Source organism: Dendrobates tinctorius, unplaced genomic scaffold, assembly GCF_039654945.1.
Source record: "Dendrobates tinctorius isolate UK_male_01 unplaced genomic scaffold, ASM3965494v1 ptg000325l, whole genome shotgun sequence".
Lineage (NCBI taxonomy): Eukaryota > Metazoa > Chordata > Amphibia > Anura > Dendrobatidae > Dendrobates > Dendrobates tinctorius.
This window is the reverse complement of record NW_027361992.1, coordinates 86,531-103,284: the sequence shown is the minus strand read 5'-3', so window position 1 is coordinate 103,284 and position 16,754 is coordinate 86,531. Positions and strand designations below refer to the sequence as shown.

General features: G+C 41.6%; 1 protein-coding gene across 3 annotated transcripts in view; it reads right to left on the bottom strand.

Moving 5' to 3' along the window:
* LOC141074138 (constitutive coactivator of peroxisome proliferator-activated receptor gamma-like) overlaps nucleotides 1-16,754 on the bottom strand; it is a 237,761-nt gene that overhangs the window by 196,133 nt on the left and 24,874 nt on the right. For all 3 annotated transcript variants that reach the window (XM_073561674.1, XM_073561673.1, XM_073561675.1), the window contains exon 4: nucleotides 4,108-4,209. In XM_073561674.1, the coding sequence (XP_073417775.1) occupies nucleotides 4,108-4,209 (102 nt within the window). The remainder of the gene's footprint in view (nucleotides 1-4,107; nucleotides 4,210-16,754) is intronic.

The following is a 16,754-nucleotide window of genomic DNA, read 5'->3' as shown; positions in this document are numbered from 1 at the left end:
CCACAACAGTATTACGGACCTGCCTGTTGTGTTCCTTGGTCTTCATGATGCTCTCTGTGCATCAAACAGAACCCTGAGACTATCACAGAGCAGGTGCATTTATACGGAGACTTGATTGCACACAGGTGGATTATATTTATCATCATTAGTCATTTAGGACAACATTTGATCATTCAGAGATTCATAATGAACTTCTGGAGTGAGCGTGCTGCACTGAAAGTAAAGGGGCCGAATACTATTGCACTCCCCACTTTTCAGTTTTTGAATTTCCACAGAGCCTTATATTTCTATTCTAAATCAATTTACATAAACTAATGACTCCTGTGCAGAGTGTCATCAATGTTACAAGTACTACTATCATTGTACAATATCTTAGGCTGTTTTGCCTACTAGAAATTACTTTTTGCTTGTAATATGTTGCCCTTACACAGGTCAGCAATGTTAGATGACAGATCTGCTTTAAAAGGGTTGTCTGACATAGAGAAAAACATTTTCAAGAGATTGTCCACTAGTCAACAACCTCTTCTTATATACTGTATTCCCCAGTGTAAAATAAAAAAAAAAACCTTATACTACCCTTCCACACCGGAGTCGTACCAGCGATGTAGGTGTCGGATCTCTCAGCCAATCAGTAACTGCTAGTGGGCCGTTTCACTCACACTTCTATAGCTCATCAGAATTTCATACAAGGGAAGTGTGAGCGCTGCAGCCCATTAGTAGCCACTGATTGGCTGCAGTGCTCAAATTGCATAACAATGTCATGCAAGCACCGGGAGACCAGATGCTGAAATGGCGCCAGTGTGGAAGCCTTTCTACAAAGGGGTTCAACAACATTTCAAAAGCGTTGTCTAAGTATTGGATAGCCACTTCACGGCATGGATAAGCTTAAAATAAAAAAGGGACTAGTGTAGGCCGCTCTGTAGGTCTTTGACAGCTTCAGAAGCGATGCCTGCTCCGTTCTGTAGTCAGAGCAGGTCTGTAACCAGTGTTTGGCTGCAGCAATCAGTTGACTAGAAGAGTATGTCCTCGGATGGTTCCTTGATGACATGCTCTTCATGTCACCTGACAGTGGCAGCCAGTCACCAGAAAGCTGTCAATCAACAGCTGATCAGACTATCCACAGCTCGTAAATCACCTGCAATGGCTGATGCTGATTTAGCTAAAGATCCTAGCCAGAATCCAACATCTCTATTACTGCTTACACAAGAGAAGTTTCTGATATGATATTGTTGGTTTGAAATCAGACAACGGAAACTGAAATCAGAACATATGTACAGTTTTCAAAATTAAAGAAAATGCTTAAAAGAATGAACATATACATTTCTATATGCTCTGCATATGATCAGGCTTTAAACCACTTCAGATTTCTAAAAACGCCAAGAAGTACCACAATTAGGCTGAGTTCACACGTGGCGTTTTTTTCGCGTTTCCGCGGCGGTTTTAACCGCGCGATTTTGCCGCGAAAACGTGAAAAATAAGCATCCCATGCATTCCTATGGGATTCCGCAATGCTGTGCTAATGCTGCGGTTTTTACCGCGGCGGAATCGCTTTGCGGTAAAAAACGCAGCATGCTCATTAATTTGCGGAATCGCGGCGATCCCGCACCCATAGGAATGCATTGTTCCACTTACTTTCCGCATGTGGCTGTGCACAACATGCGGAAAGTAAGCAGAACATTTGTGGATGGTACCCACGGTCCGGAGGAGAGAAGACTGTCCTCCGGGCTTTGGGTACCATATCCCTGTAAAAAATAGAATTTTAAAATAAAAAATATTGTTATTCTTACCTTCCGGCGTCCCGCGCAGCATTCCCGCCTCTCTCCACGCTCCCGTTCCCAGTAATCCTTTGCGAAAATGCCCGCGATGGCGTCCGTTCTCGCGAGATCGCGAAGTCTCGCGGTCATTCGCGAGACGTCGCGATCTCGCGAGAACTGACGTCATCGCGGGCATTTTCGCAAAGGATTACTGGGAACGGATGCGCGGGACGTCGGAGGGTAAGAATAACACCATTTTTTATTTTTTTTTTACATTCTATCTTTTACTATTGATGCCGCATAGGCGGCCTCAGTAGTAAAAAGTTGGTCACACTCGTCAAACACTGTTTGACGAGTGTGACCAACCTGTCAATCAGTTCTCCAAGCGATGCTCCAGATCGCTTGGAGAACGCTAGTATTCTGCAAGCTAATTACGCTTGCAAAATGCTAGTTTTTCCGCGGGAAAATCGCGGGAATTTAAAATGCGATTTTCCCGCGGAATGGAATTCGGGAATTCTCGCGGGAATTTCCGCGAGAGTTCCGGTACGTGTGCACTTAGCCTTATTCTTTCTGCGTTTTCTGCTCAGAAGACACTCTGCACTATGTGACACAAGTCTATGGGAAAACACAGAAGATGTCCTTAAATCTTTTGGAGCATTTTGACATGACTTTTGCTTAGGAAAAAATGTTAGTGGTTTCTTCATGATTCAATGGAGTGAAAAAATTACTGTAAAACAACAGTAAAATAGACCTCACAGAAACCACAGGAAAACATTCCAAAAACTCGCCAATCGCCAAATAGTTGGAAAAACGCTCAGGAAACGACCAAAAAAGACACCAGAGTTTCCTGAAACGGCTTCCGCTTGAAAAACTTGGCGAGTTCGAGTTTACGCCAAGTTCACACATGGAGTATTATGTGAGTTTTTTACCTCAGTATTTGGGAGCCAAAACCAGGAGTGGGTGATAAATGCAGAAGTGGTGACGAGTTTCTATTATACTTTTCCTCTGATTGTTCCTCTCCTGGTTTTGGCTTAAGGGCCCGTTACACATAGCGATATCGCTAGCAATATCGCTGTAATGTCACTAGTTTTGCAACGTAGCAGTGATATTGCTAGCGATATCGCTATGTGTGATACTTACCTCCGACTGGCTCCCCCGCTGGTTATCGCTGATCGCGCAAGAAGGTCCTGGACAATTTCTCGTCGGGCACTTCCTGTGGCGCCGACGCGGGCGGGAGGACATCAGGATCGCCACGTCTGACAGGTAAGTAGCGACCCCCGACCCCTGCTATGCCGCTGGTGAGATCTGCCTGTGTGGCAGCTCACTAGCGACCACTTAGCGATGCAACAGCGATCCATATCGTTGTCGGGATCGCTGGTGCATCGCTAAGTGTAACGGTACCCTTACACATAGCGATATCGCTGTAACGTCACTGGTTTTGTGACGTAGCAGTGATATTGCTAGCGATATCGCTACATGTCATACTTACCTCCGACCGGCTCCCTCGCTGGTTATCGCTGATCGCGCGAGAAGTTCCTGGACCATTTCTCGTCGGACGCTTCCTGTGGCGACGACGAGCGACGTGTGGACGCCGGCGGGAGGACGTCAGGATCGCCGCGTCTGACAGGTAAGTAGCGACCCCTGCTATGTCGCTGGTGAGATCTGCCTGTGTGGCAGCTCACTAGCGACCACTTAGCGATGCACCAGCGATCCATATCGCTGTCGGGATCACTGGTGCATCGCTAAGTGTAACGGTACCCTTACACATAGCGATATCGCGAGCAATATCGCTGTATCGTCACTGGTTTTGTGACGTAGAAGTGATATTGCTAGCCATAACGCTACATGTGATACTTACCTCCGACCGGCTTCCCCGCTGGTTATCGCTGATCGCGCGAGAAGGTCCTGGACCATTTGTCGTCGGGCGCTTCCTGTGGCGCCGACAAGCGACGCGTGGACGCGGGCGGGAGGACGTCAGGATCGCCTGGTGTGACAGGTAAGTAGCGACGCCCGACCCCTGCGATGTCGCTGGTGAGATCTGCCTGTGTGGCAGCTCACTAGCGACCACTTAGCGATGCACCAGCGATCCATATCGTTGTTGGGATCGCTGGTGCATCGCTAAGTGTAACGGTACCCTTAGACATACTGATGTAAAATACTCATGAAATACAGACACGTACATAACATTTGTAGAGATTGCTAGAAAAAAGAGCTGTTAAGTCAGCGGGCAGCTTCTCAGAAGACTCCAAATCAGAGGATCATTAGAGGACCACTTTTTGGTCACTGTAGTGTTCCAATCACTTTACCATTACTTTTAAAAAAAGAGGGGAAAAAACTAATTGTGATATCTCACCTGCTATGGAAAGTGGAACTGCGGGAACAAACTCTGGTTTCTCCAGCATATTTCCGTGGTATACATACCATTCATGGACCCCAGCACATTTATCTGGAGAACCTAGAAGTAGAGAAATACAAGAACTGATCAAACAGACAGATACCAAACAGCAGTAACTATTATTACTAGTAGTGCTCGAGAAGCTGTGGTCATGGCAGGGGCTTATTACGATGGGCCCACTAATGCTTAATCCCACCACTATGAGTGGTAGAATCTCACCAGCACCAGCCGACATCTCCTCTCTAATGGGAGAGTGTCTTCACTGAATACAGATTTTACCTCAGAATTGAGAATTTTGATAATGACCGATCAATTCTGGCAGAGAAAGAAGCAGATTTCTCTGATAAGATATATTATAAAGTTGCTTATTTTCACGTGTACTATTGATTTATGACATAAAATTGTAAACCACAGTTATCCTTTAAGGACCAGGCCCATTTTTGTTAATTCGCACACGGGGTTTAAAGAGCTGTTTCTTGTTTGAATACTCAAATCATTTTTGCATTTTTTTCTTCGCGTGGGGTTTAATTTTTATGCTATATTCATGCTCTCTTTTTCATTTTTTTGCACAATTAGCTGATATCGGTGGGAAAATAAGTATCCATTTTGCTCATTTTTTATGACCACAAAATACCACTGTAATACATTTTAACATTTTACTCCTTTCTGTAACAATTATTGTTATACATTCAACACAGTTTTTTATGATGTGGGCTGCATTCGTAACAGCGCTTTTGATTGGCAGTGAGTTTTTTTTATTATTTTTATCTCCTTTTTATTTTTCTTTTATTTCACATATTGGGGTTCCTAGAAGATCATAAAATACCTTGTGGTGGCTATTTCATCAATTAAATCCTTTTTTTCATCAGTTTTCTCCTGTAACTGGTATATTAGACCCAGTTAGAGGGGAAATGAAGCCTCCTCATAGATGACTTGACCGGGTCTCCTAGAACCGATGAGCTCCTGCTTCCTTCCTATACCCAGCGATCGCATGACCACTGAGTCCAGAGGAGGAAGCGCCGCTAGTCCTTCCCATTACTGTATGCACAGAGCTTATTCAGTGCTGTTTACATAGCGATCAGGAAGTCAGAGATGGTAATAAACCGTATCTTTCTTCTCGATATAGTGCTCACCTCCCACAGCTGTACAGGTGCATGCATCTCCCACTATGCATAGATGTTTTAGAATGTCACTGCAGAATAGAATGAGGACTGCCTGGATGTTTAGCTTTTTTTGGCAGTTCAAAGGTAGTTAAAGGCAATAAAAAACATTTTTACTTCGGCAGAACTCTTAACCCTGTTGAACCATTTTGAAGAATTTGGCACAAAAAACGACAATGAACACCAAAGGCAAAAAAGAAAAGTGATTTAACAACCTCCACAAATGATGATTAGGGGCCTTAGTCTACTTGCTCTGTTTATTTGACCAGTCCTCTAGATTTCCGATCCAAATAGACAGATGGTTTAATGTTATTGTAGCCCCATCAACACTAATTGTACATTTCAGTGGAGTCTTGACAACAATTGCTGGAAACACGGCTGAGCCTAACACATCCATGAAAACACCTCGGAATATTCCTCAATTTCTTGTGGGAGGAAAAACATAAAACGAACATGTTTAACTTACAGTGCGAGTCATTAACGCCTGTGTTACACCGATGAAAGATAAGACATTTTCCTGCTGAAGGGTTTACTTAACAATACAACAATCCCCTATACATCAGTAAAGTGAGTCCCAGCTCCGCAGACATAATAAGAAAACACTGATGTAAGTGCAAAGAAATGCACGGCTCCCATCAAGCATGCAGAAGTTTCCTCTCAGATTGTTGTGTTAGGCCCTGCCACCTCTACACATCATGACTATGGCACGACCAGGTGCATACGTAGAATAGGGCATTGCTTCACATGTATACAGGAGAACAACCTTTCCTTGTCAGGTATGACTTCAAAACATCTCACGTGGAAGGATGTAAATATACATCAAATCGGAATCTGTCACCAGGTATTTGCCACCTAATCTGAGAGCAACGTAAAGAAGAGACAAAGACCCAGGTTCCAGCGATCTGTTACTTACTGAGCTGCTTGCTATAGTTTTGATAAGACAACAATTTTGTCAGTAGGAGATTAACACTAGAGGACTAGCATACCTGATACCATGTTGTCCTCCCTATTCATGAGCTCTGTATAACCCCGCCCACACCACTGATTGGAAGATTTCTGTGTACACTGAGCTGCCAATCAGTGGTGTAGGTGGGGTTATAAAGCGCTCAGCATTTAGAGAACTGCTAGATCTGCAGCAGAGAAAACAGGGATTTTATCAAAATTGCACCAAGCAGCTTATCAAGTTATACATATCTGGAATTGGGGCTCTGCCCCTATATAATGCAGGAGCAGCAAGCGACTAAGCAACGCTTCACTTAGAAACCTAGCCCATTGGCTGTGACAGCTATTACAGCACATCCCCATGTAAGTGAATGCAGCTTTTGTGCAATACAAAACAAAGTCCAATAAAAACTGGCACTGTTTTTAACCCCTTCACGCCGCAGCCCATTTTCGTTTTTGTGTTTCTGTTTTTTGCTCTCCATACCTTTTTTATTATTCCATCAATATGGGCATGTGAGGGATTGTTTTTTTTTGCGGGACAAGTTGTACTTTTGAATGGCGTTATTGATTTTACCATGAAAAACGGGAAAAAAATTCCAAGTGCGGTGAAATTGCAAGAAAGTGCAATTCCATAAGTTTTTGTGTTTGTTTGCTTTTTTAACATGTTCACCAAACTGACCTGCCATTATGATTCTCCAGGTCAGGTCACTGCAAGTTCGTAGATACTAAACATGTCTAAGTTCTTTTTTTATTTAAGTGGTAAAAAAAAATCTAAAATTTGTCAAAAAAAAAAAATTATATATATTTACACAAACACACACAGTACAGACCAAAAGATTGGACACACCTTCTCATTCAAAAAGAGTTTTCTTTATTTTCATGACAATGAAAACTGTAGATTCGCTCTGAAGGTATCAAAACTATGAATTAACACATGTGGAATTATATAATTAACAAAAAAGTGTGAAACAACTGAAAATATGTCTTATATTCTAGATTCTTCAAAGTAGCCACCTTTTGCTTTGAATACTGCTTTGCACACTCATGGCATTATCTTGATGAGCTTCAAGAGGTAGTCACCGGAAATGGTTTTCACTTCACAGGTGTGCCCTGTCAGGTTTAATAAGTGGGATTTATTGTCTTATAAATGGGGTTGGGACCATCAGTTGTGCTGTGCAGAAGTCTGGTGGATACACAGGTGATAGTCCTACTGAATAGACTGTTAGAATTTGTATTATGGCAAGAAAAAAGCAGCTAAGTAAAGAATAACGAGTGGCCATCATTACTTTAAGAAATGAAGGTTAGTCCGAAAAATTGGGAAAACTTTGAAAGTGTCCCCAAGCGCAGTGGCAAAAACCATCAAGCGCTACAAAGAAACTGGCTCACATGAGGACCGCCCCAGGAAAGGACCAAGAGTCACCTCTGCTGCGGAGGATAAGTTCATCCGAGTCACCAGCCTCAGAAATCGCAGGTTAACAGCAGCTCAGATTAGAGACCAGGTCAATGCCACACAGAGTTCTAGCAGCAGACACATCTCTACAACTGTTAAGAGACTTGGTGCAGCAGGCCTTCATGGTAAAATAGCTGCTAGGAAACCACTGCTATGGACAGGCAACAAGCAGAAGAGACTTGTTTGGGCTAAAGAACACAAGGAATGGACATTAGACCAGTGGAAATCTGTGCTTTGGTCTGATAAGTCCAAATTTGAGATCTTTGGTTCCAACCACCGTGTCTTTGTGCGACGCAGAAATGGTGAACGAATGGACTCTACATGCCTGGTTTCCACCGTGAAGCATGGAGGAGGAGGTGAGCTGGTGTGGGGGATTTATTCAAAATTGAAGGCATACTGAAACAGCATGGCTACCACAGCATCTTGCAGTGGCATGCTATTCCATCCGGTTTGCGTTTAGTTGGACCATCATTTATTTTTCAACAGGACAATGACCCCAAACACACCTCCAGGCTGTGTAAGGGCTATTTGACCAAGAAGGAGAGTGATGAGGTGCTACGCCAGATGACCTGGCCTCCACAGTCACCAGACCTGAACCCAATCGAGATGGTTTGGGGTGAGCTGGACCGCAGAGTGAAGGCAAAAGGGCCAACAAGTGCTAAGCATCTCTGGGAACTCCTTCAAGACTGTTGGAAGACCATTTCTGGTGACTACCTCTTGAAGCTCATCAAGAGAATACCAAGAGTGTGCGAAGCAGTAATCAAAGCAAAAGGTGGCTACTTTGAAGAACCTAGAATATAAGACATATTTTCAGTTGTTTCACACTTTTTTGTTAATTATATAATTCCACATGTGTTAATTCACAGTTTTGATGCCTTCAGAGTGAATCTACAATTTTCATTGTCATGAAAATAAAGAAAACTATTTGAATGAGAAGGTGTGTCCAAACTTTTGGTCTGTATACTATATATATATATATATATATATATATATATATATATATATCTACATCTATATATATATATATATATATATATATATATATATATATATATATATACACAGTCATGGCCAAAAGTATTGACACCCCTGCAATTCTGTCAGATAATACTCAGTTTCTTCCTGAAAATGATTGCAAACACAAATTCTTTGGTATTATTATCTTCAATTAATTTGTCTTAAATGAAAAAACACAAAAAGAATTGTCCTAAAGCCAAATTGGATATAATTCCACACCAAACATAACAAAGAGGGTGGACAAAAGTATTGGCACTGTTCGAAAAATCTTGTGATGCTTCTCTAATTTGTGTAATTAACAGCACCTATAACTTACCTGTGGCACCTAACAGGTGTTAGCAATAACTAAATCACACTTGCAGCCAGTTGACATGGATTAAAGTTGACTCAACCTCTGTCCTGTGTCCTTGTGTGTACCACATTGAGCATGGAGAAAAGAAAGAAGACCAAAGAACTGTCTGAGGACTTGAGAAACCAAATTGTGAGGAAGCATGAGCAATCTCAAGGCTACAAGTCCATCTCCAAAGACCTGAATGTTCCTGTGTCTACCGTGTGCAATGTCATCAAGAAGTTTAAAGCCCATGGCACTGTGGCTAACCTCCCTAGATGTGGCCGGAAAAGAAAATTGACAAGAGATTTCAACGCAAGATTGTGCGGATGTTGGATAAAGAACCTCCACTAACATCCAAACAAGTTCAAGCTGCCCTGCAGTCCGAGGGTACAACGGTGTCAACCCGTACTATCCGTCGGCATCTGAATGAAAAGGGACTGTATGGTAGGAGACCCAGGAAGACTCCACTTCTTACCCCGAGACATAAAAAAGCCAGGCTGGAGTTTGCCAAAACTTACCTGAAAAAGCCTAAAACATTTTGGAAGAATGTTCTCTGGTCAGATGAGACAAAAGTAGAGCTTTTAGGGCAAAAGCATCAACAGAGTTTACAGGAGAAAAAAGAGGCATTCAAAGAAAAGTACACGGTCCCTACAGTCAAACATGGCGGAGGTTCCCTGATGTTTTGGGGTTGCTTTGCTGCCTCTGGCACTGGACTGCTTGACCGTGTGCATGGCATTATGAAGTCAGAAGACTATCAACAAATTTTGCAGCATAATTTAGGGCCCAGTGTGAGAAAGCTGGGTCTCCCTCAGAGGTCATGGGTCTTCCAGCAGGACAATAACCCAAAACACACTTCAAAAAGCACTAGAAAATGGTTTGAGAGAAAGCACTGGAGACTTCTAAGGTGGCCAGCAATGAGTCCAGACCTGAATCCCATAGAACACCTGTGGAGAAATCTAAAAAGCAAGTTTGGAGAAGGCACCCTTCAAATATCAGGGACCTGGAGTAGTTTGCCAAAGAAGAATGGTCTAAAATTCCAGCAGAGCATTGTAAGAAACTCATTGATGGTTACCGGAAGCGGTTGGTCGCAGTTATTTTGGCTAAAGGTTGTGCAACCAAGTATTAGGCTGAGTTTGCCAATACTTTTGTCCGGCCCATTTTTGGAGTTTTGTGTAAAATGATCAATGTTTTGCTTTTTGCTTCATTCTCTTTTGTGTTTTTTCATTTAAGACAAATTAAATGAAGATAATAATACCAAAGAATTTGTGTTTGCAATCATTTTCAGGAAGAAACTGAATATTATCTGACAGAATTGCAGGGGTGTCAATACTTTTGGCCATGACTGTGTATATATATATATATATATACATATACAGTCATATGTAAAAGTTTGGGCACCCCTATTAATGTTAACCTTTTTCTTCATAACAATTTTGGTTTTTGCAACAACTATTTCAGTTTCATATATCTAATAACTGATGGACTCAGTTATATTTCTGGATTCAAATGAGGTTTATTGTACTAACAGAAAATGTGCAATCTGCATTTAAACAAAATTTGACCAGTGCAAAAGTATGGGCACCCTTATCATTTTCTTGATTTGAACACTCCCAACTATTTTTTACTGACTCCCTGAAGCACTAAATTGGTTTTGTAACCTCACTGAGCTTTGAACTTCATAGCCAGGTGTATCAAATCATGAGAAAAGGTATTTCAAGTGGCCACTTGCAAGTAGTTCTCCTATTTGATTCTCCTATGAAGAGTGGCATCATGGGCTCCTCAAAACAACTCTCAAATGATCTGAAAACAAAGATTATTCAACATAGCTTTTCAGGGGAAGGATACAAAAAGTTGTCTCAGAGATTTAACCTGTCAGTTTCCACTGTGAGGAACATAGTAAGGAAATGGAAGAACACAGGTACAGTTCTTGTTAAGCCCAGAAGTGGCAGGCCAAGAAAAATATCAGAAAGGCAGAGAAGAAGAATGGTGAGAACAGTCAAGGACAATCCACAGACCATCTCCAAAGACCTGCAGCATCATCTTGCTGCAGATGGTGTCACTGTGTATATTATAGCTGTTGCAAAAACCAAAATTGTTATAAAGAAAAAAGGTTAACATTAATAGGGGTGCCCAAACTTTTACATATGACTGTATATATATATATACACACACACACACACACACACACACTGTGCAGAATTATTAGGCAAGTTGTATTTGAGAGAATTCTTTTTATTATTGAATAACAACTATGTTCTCAATCAACCCAAGAGACTCTTAAATATCAAAGCTTAATATTTTTGGAAGTTGGAGTGGGTTTTTTTTTTAGATTTGGCTATTTTATGAGGATATCTGTTTGTGCAGGTAACTATTACTTTGCAGAATTATTAGGCAACTTAATAAAAACCAAATATATACCCATCTCACTTGTTTATTTTCACCAGGTAAACCAATAGAGCAACACAAAATTTAGGAATAAACATTTCTGACACTCAAAAACAAAACAAAAAAAAAAAAAATCAGTGACCAATATAGCCACCTTTCTTTACAACGACACTCAAAAGCCTTCCATCCATAGATTCTGTCAGCTGCTTGATCTGTTTACGATCAACATTGCGTGCCGCAGCCACCACAGCCTCCCAGACACTGTCCCCAGAGGTGTAATGTTTTGACTCCATGTAGATCTCACATTTTATGAGGGACCACAGGTTCTCTATGGGGTTCAGATCAGGTGAACAAGGGGGCCATGTCATTATTTTTTCTTCTTTTAGACCTTTACTGGGCAGCCACGCTGTGGAGTGTTTGGATGCATGTGATGGAGCATTGTCCTGCATGAAAATCATGTTTTTCTTGAATGATACCGACTTCTTTCTGTACCACTGCTTGAAGAAGGTGTCTTCCAGAAACTGCCAGTAGGTCTGGCAGTTGAGCTTCACTCCATCCTCAACCCAAAAAGGTCCCACAAGTTCATCTTTGATGATAACAGCCCATACCAGTACCCCACCTCCACCTTGTTGGCATCTGAGTCGGAGTGGAGCTCTCTGCCCTTTACTGATCCAGCCTTGGGCCCATCCATCTGGCCAATCAAGAGTCACTCTCATTTCATCAGTCCATAAAACCTTAGAAAAATCAGTCTTAAGATATTTCTTGGCCCAGTCTTGACGTTTTATCTTATGTTTCTTGTTGAAAGGAGGTCGTTTTTCAGCCTTCCTTACCTTGGCCATGTCCCTGAGTATGGCACACCTTGTGCTTTTTGATACTCCAGTAACATTGCAGCTCTGAAATATGGCAAAACTGGTGGCAAATGGCATCTTCATGCTTGATTTTTCTCAATTCATGGGCAGTTATTTTGCGCCTTTTTTTTATCAACACGCTTCTTGCGACCCTGCTGGATATTTGCCATGAAACGCTTGATTGTTCGGTGATCACGCTTCAAAAGTTTGGCAATTTCAAGACTGCTGCATCCCTCTGCAAGACATCTCACAATTTTTGACTTTTCAGAGTCCGTCAAATCTTTCTTCGGACCCATTTTGCCAAAGGAAAGGAAGTTGCCTAATAATTAAGCACACCTTATATAGGGTGTTGATGTCATTAGACCACACCCCTCCTCATTACAGGGATGCAAATCACCCGATTTACATAATTGGCAGTTGGCTTTCAAGCCTATACAGCTTGCAGTAGGACAACATGTATAAAAAGGATGATGTGATCAAAATACTCATTTGACTAATAATTCTGCACCCAGTGTATAATTGCGTCATTTTCCGAGACCCGTAGCATCTCCATTTTTCGTGATCTCGGGTTGGGTTAGGGCTGATACCATTTTGGTGCAGATAAAATCTTTTAATAGCCCGTTATTGCATTTTAATGTAATGTTGCGGCGACCAAAAAAAAAATAATTATGGCATTTTGACCTTTTATTTTGCTACGCCGTTTACAAATTGGATTAATTCTTTTTATATCTTGATAAATTGGGCAATTCTGAACACGACAATATCAAATATGTGTATTTTTATTTTTTTTGTTTTATTTTGAATGGGGCAAATAGGGGGTGATTTGAACTTAATTTTTTTTTTTACTTTTCATTTGCTTCAATAATCTCCATGGGAGACTAGAAGATGGGATAACCTGATCGCCTCTGCTACACACAGACGATGATCAGATCGCCTGTGTGTAGCAGAAATGCTCACTTGCTATGAGTGCCGACCACTGGGCGGCGCTCATAACAATCCGGCAATGACAACCACAGGGGTATGCTGCTGACCACAGGTTGTCATGCCAACCCATTTGCGTCACGAGGTCACGTGACACGGGCCCCGATGGGTGGGATTAGTGATGCATATCCGGCGGAATTACATTGAATGCCGCTGTCAGAGACTAACAGCGGCATTTAACAGGTTAACAGCCGCAGGTGGATTGCAATTCCACCCACGGCTGTTAGGGGCACATGTCAGCTGTTCAAAACAGCTAACGTGTTCCGGGTAAGATGCCCAGAGTCGGAGCTCATATCAAAATGAGGGTCAAGACATGCGAAGTACATGTACGGCACATGTCGTGAAAAGGTGTTGTCCGGGACTTTTATATTGATTGCTTATCCTTAGTGTAGCTCATCTAGGACCATCACTGATCGGTGGTTTGCAGATCATACAGAACCCACTGCACAATATGTGCTGCTGTGGTGTCGCGCCGCTATACTGCCAGGGGACCTGCTAACAGCTGATAAATAGTGATGCTAGGTATTGGATTTCCACCCACCCAATGTTGATGTCCTATCTTAAGTTTTACATCTTTCGGTCCTTGGAGCTTTGTGGTGACTTATTTTCTGCATGGCAAGCTGTAGCTTTACTGTAATTATGTCATTTTGTAGTACACATTATACTGCTTCTTTACCTTTTTTAACACACAAGTCATCAGACAGCTTAATAGCTCATTCATGCATCAGCTTTTACTTATTTTTCACAGACAGAATATGTGCTTATGATATTCTATGGGGTAGTGGACAACACAAAACACAAAGTTGCGTGATATTGATCCAAATGTCGATTCCTACTCACCAATGGAAGTCTATAGGTCACTGAATATATCGGTAGCACTCAGATACCATCCGTGTGCTGTGTATTTTTCATGCACTGTTTGATAGAAGCTGGAGACTTTTTTTCTCCATTTGAGTAAAACTAATGAAACTCTAACCAAACTATGTTGGTAAAAACTGACACTGCCCAACTCTGATGACAGCCTGATCAAAACCACTGAAGAAACTCTGATTGCTTTTCTCATCTGGGAAACTAACTACCCAATGAATGAGTAATAATTGCATGTTCATTTTATTCTGTGGTTCAATTTCACAACCACAAGACTATCTGTATATAGTTTTTTATGTCTTACATTTTTCTGCACACAAAAATCACTTTTTAAACAAAATCATTTTTTTAGGTGTTGCCTTAGACTGTCATCAACATTTTGTTAATTTTTCTGCAGAAAGTATTAGGAATAAGGGTACGTGCACACGCTGCGGATTGCAGTGCGGATTTGGCCGCGCGGATTTTGTAAAATCCACAGGTAAATCTGCAGGTCAAAAGACCTGCGGTTTTACCTGCGGATTGCTCTGCGGTTTTGCCCTGCGGTTTATCACCTCCACAATGGAGGAGATGGCAAACCGCAGCGGAATCCGCAGAAAGAATTGACATGTCAATTCTTTCTGCGGTTTCAAAACCGCGGAAAAATCCGCACCGTCTGCACTGCGGTTTTTTATTCCCATAGGGAATAATGGTACTGTACACCGCAGGAAAAACTGCTGCGGACCCGCAGCGGCCAAAACCACTGCGGAACCGCAACAGAATCCGCAGCGTGTGCACACACCCTAAGGGGCTTGCTTTTTGGGGGGACAAGCTGTTTTTTTTCCATTGATCTCATTTTGAGGTACATACAACTTTATATTCCATTTGTTGGTAGGAGAGATGAACAAAAGACTGGCAATAAATCTAGATTTTTTTTCCAACATTCACCATGTTATTGCACAGGTCGATAATTATGATGATACCAAATTTACAGTATATAGTTGGTTGACTTCTTCTGCACAAGAAAATTATTTTTTAAAAATAACCTTTTAATTCAAATTTTTGTAAGGCGGAATGAGCAAAAACAGCAATTCTAGAAGAAATATTGACATAATTAATAATAGATGTTATTACAAACAAGGAAATACCAAAATCTGAATATTTTAGGGGAAAGTGCTTTATAAACAAACTAAACAATTTTTGTCAGAAAATCTGGGCTGTAAGATTTGTTTTGCTTTTAAAAATTGAAGGGTAAATTTATTGTCAAGTAACTTTCAGAAAAAGCGGTCTTCTGTGTATGTACAGTGCGTTGCGAAAGTATTCGGCCCCCTGGAACTTTTCAACCTTTTCCCACATATCATGCTTCAAACATAAAGAGACCAAATGTAAATTTTTGGTGAAGAATCAACAAGTGGGACACAATTGTGAAGCTGAACAAAATTTATTGGTTATTTTAAATTTTTGTGGAAAGTCAAAAACTGAAAAGTGGGGCGTGCAATATTATTCAGCCCCTTTAACTTAATACTTTGTTGCGCCACCTTTTGCTGCGATTACAGCTGCAAGTCGCTTGGGGTATGTCTCTATCAGTTTTGTACATCGAGAGACTGAAATTCTTGCCCATTCTTCCTTGGCAAACAGCTCGAGCTCAGTGAGGTTTGATGGAGATCGTTTGCGAACAGCAGTTTTCAGCTCTTTCCACAGATTCTCGATTGGAATTAGGTCTGGACTTTGACTTGGCCATTCTAACACCGGGATACGTTTATTTGTGAATCATTCCATTGTAGATTTTGCTTTATGTTTGGGATCATTGTCTTGTTGGAAGACAAATCTCCGTCCCAGTCTCAGGTCTTTTGCAGACTCCAACAGGTTTTCTTCATGAATGGTCCTGTATTTGGCTCCATCAATCTTACCATCAATTTTAACCATCTTCCCTGTCCCTGCTGAAGAAAAGCAGGCGCAAACCATGATGCTACCACCACCATGTTTGACAGTGGGGATGGTGTGTTCAGGGTGATGAGCTGTGTTGCCTTTACGCCAAACATATCGTTTGGCATTGTTGCCAAAAAGTTCAATTTTGGTTTCATCTGCCCAGAGCACCTTCTTCCACATGTTTGGTGTGTCTCCCAGGTGGCTTGTTGCAAACTTTAAACAACACTTTTTATGGATATCTTTGAGAAATAGCTTTCTTCTTGCCACTCTTCCATAAAGGCCAGATTTGTGCAGTGTATGACTGATTGTTGTTTTATGAACACACTGTCCCACCTCAGCTGTAGATCTCTGCAGTTCATCCAGAGTGATCATGGGTCTCTTGGCTGCCATCTCTGATCAGTCTTCTCCTTGTTTGAGATTAAAGTTTAGAGGGCCGTCGGGTCTTAGTAGATTTCCAGTGGTATGATACTCCTTCCATTTCAATATGATCACTTGCACAGTGCTCCTTGGGATGTTTAAAGTTTTGGAAATCATTTTGTATCCAAATCCGGCTTTATACTTCTCCACAACAGTATCACGGACCTGCCTGTTGTGTTCCTTGGTCTTCATGATGCTCTCTGTGCTTCAAACAGAACTCTGAGACTGTCACAGAGCAAGTGCATTTATACGGAGACATGATTACACACAGGTGGATTATATTTATCATCATTAGCCATTTA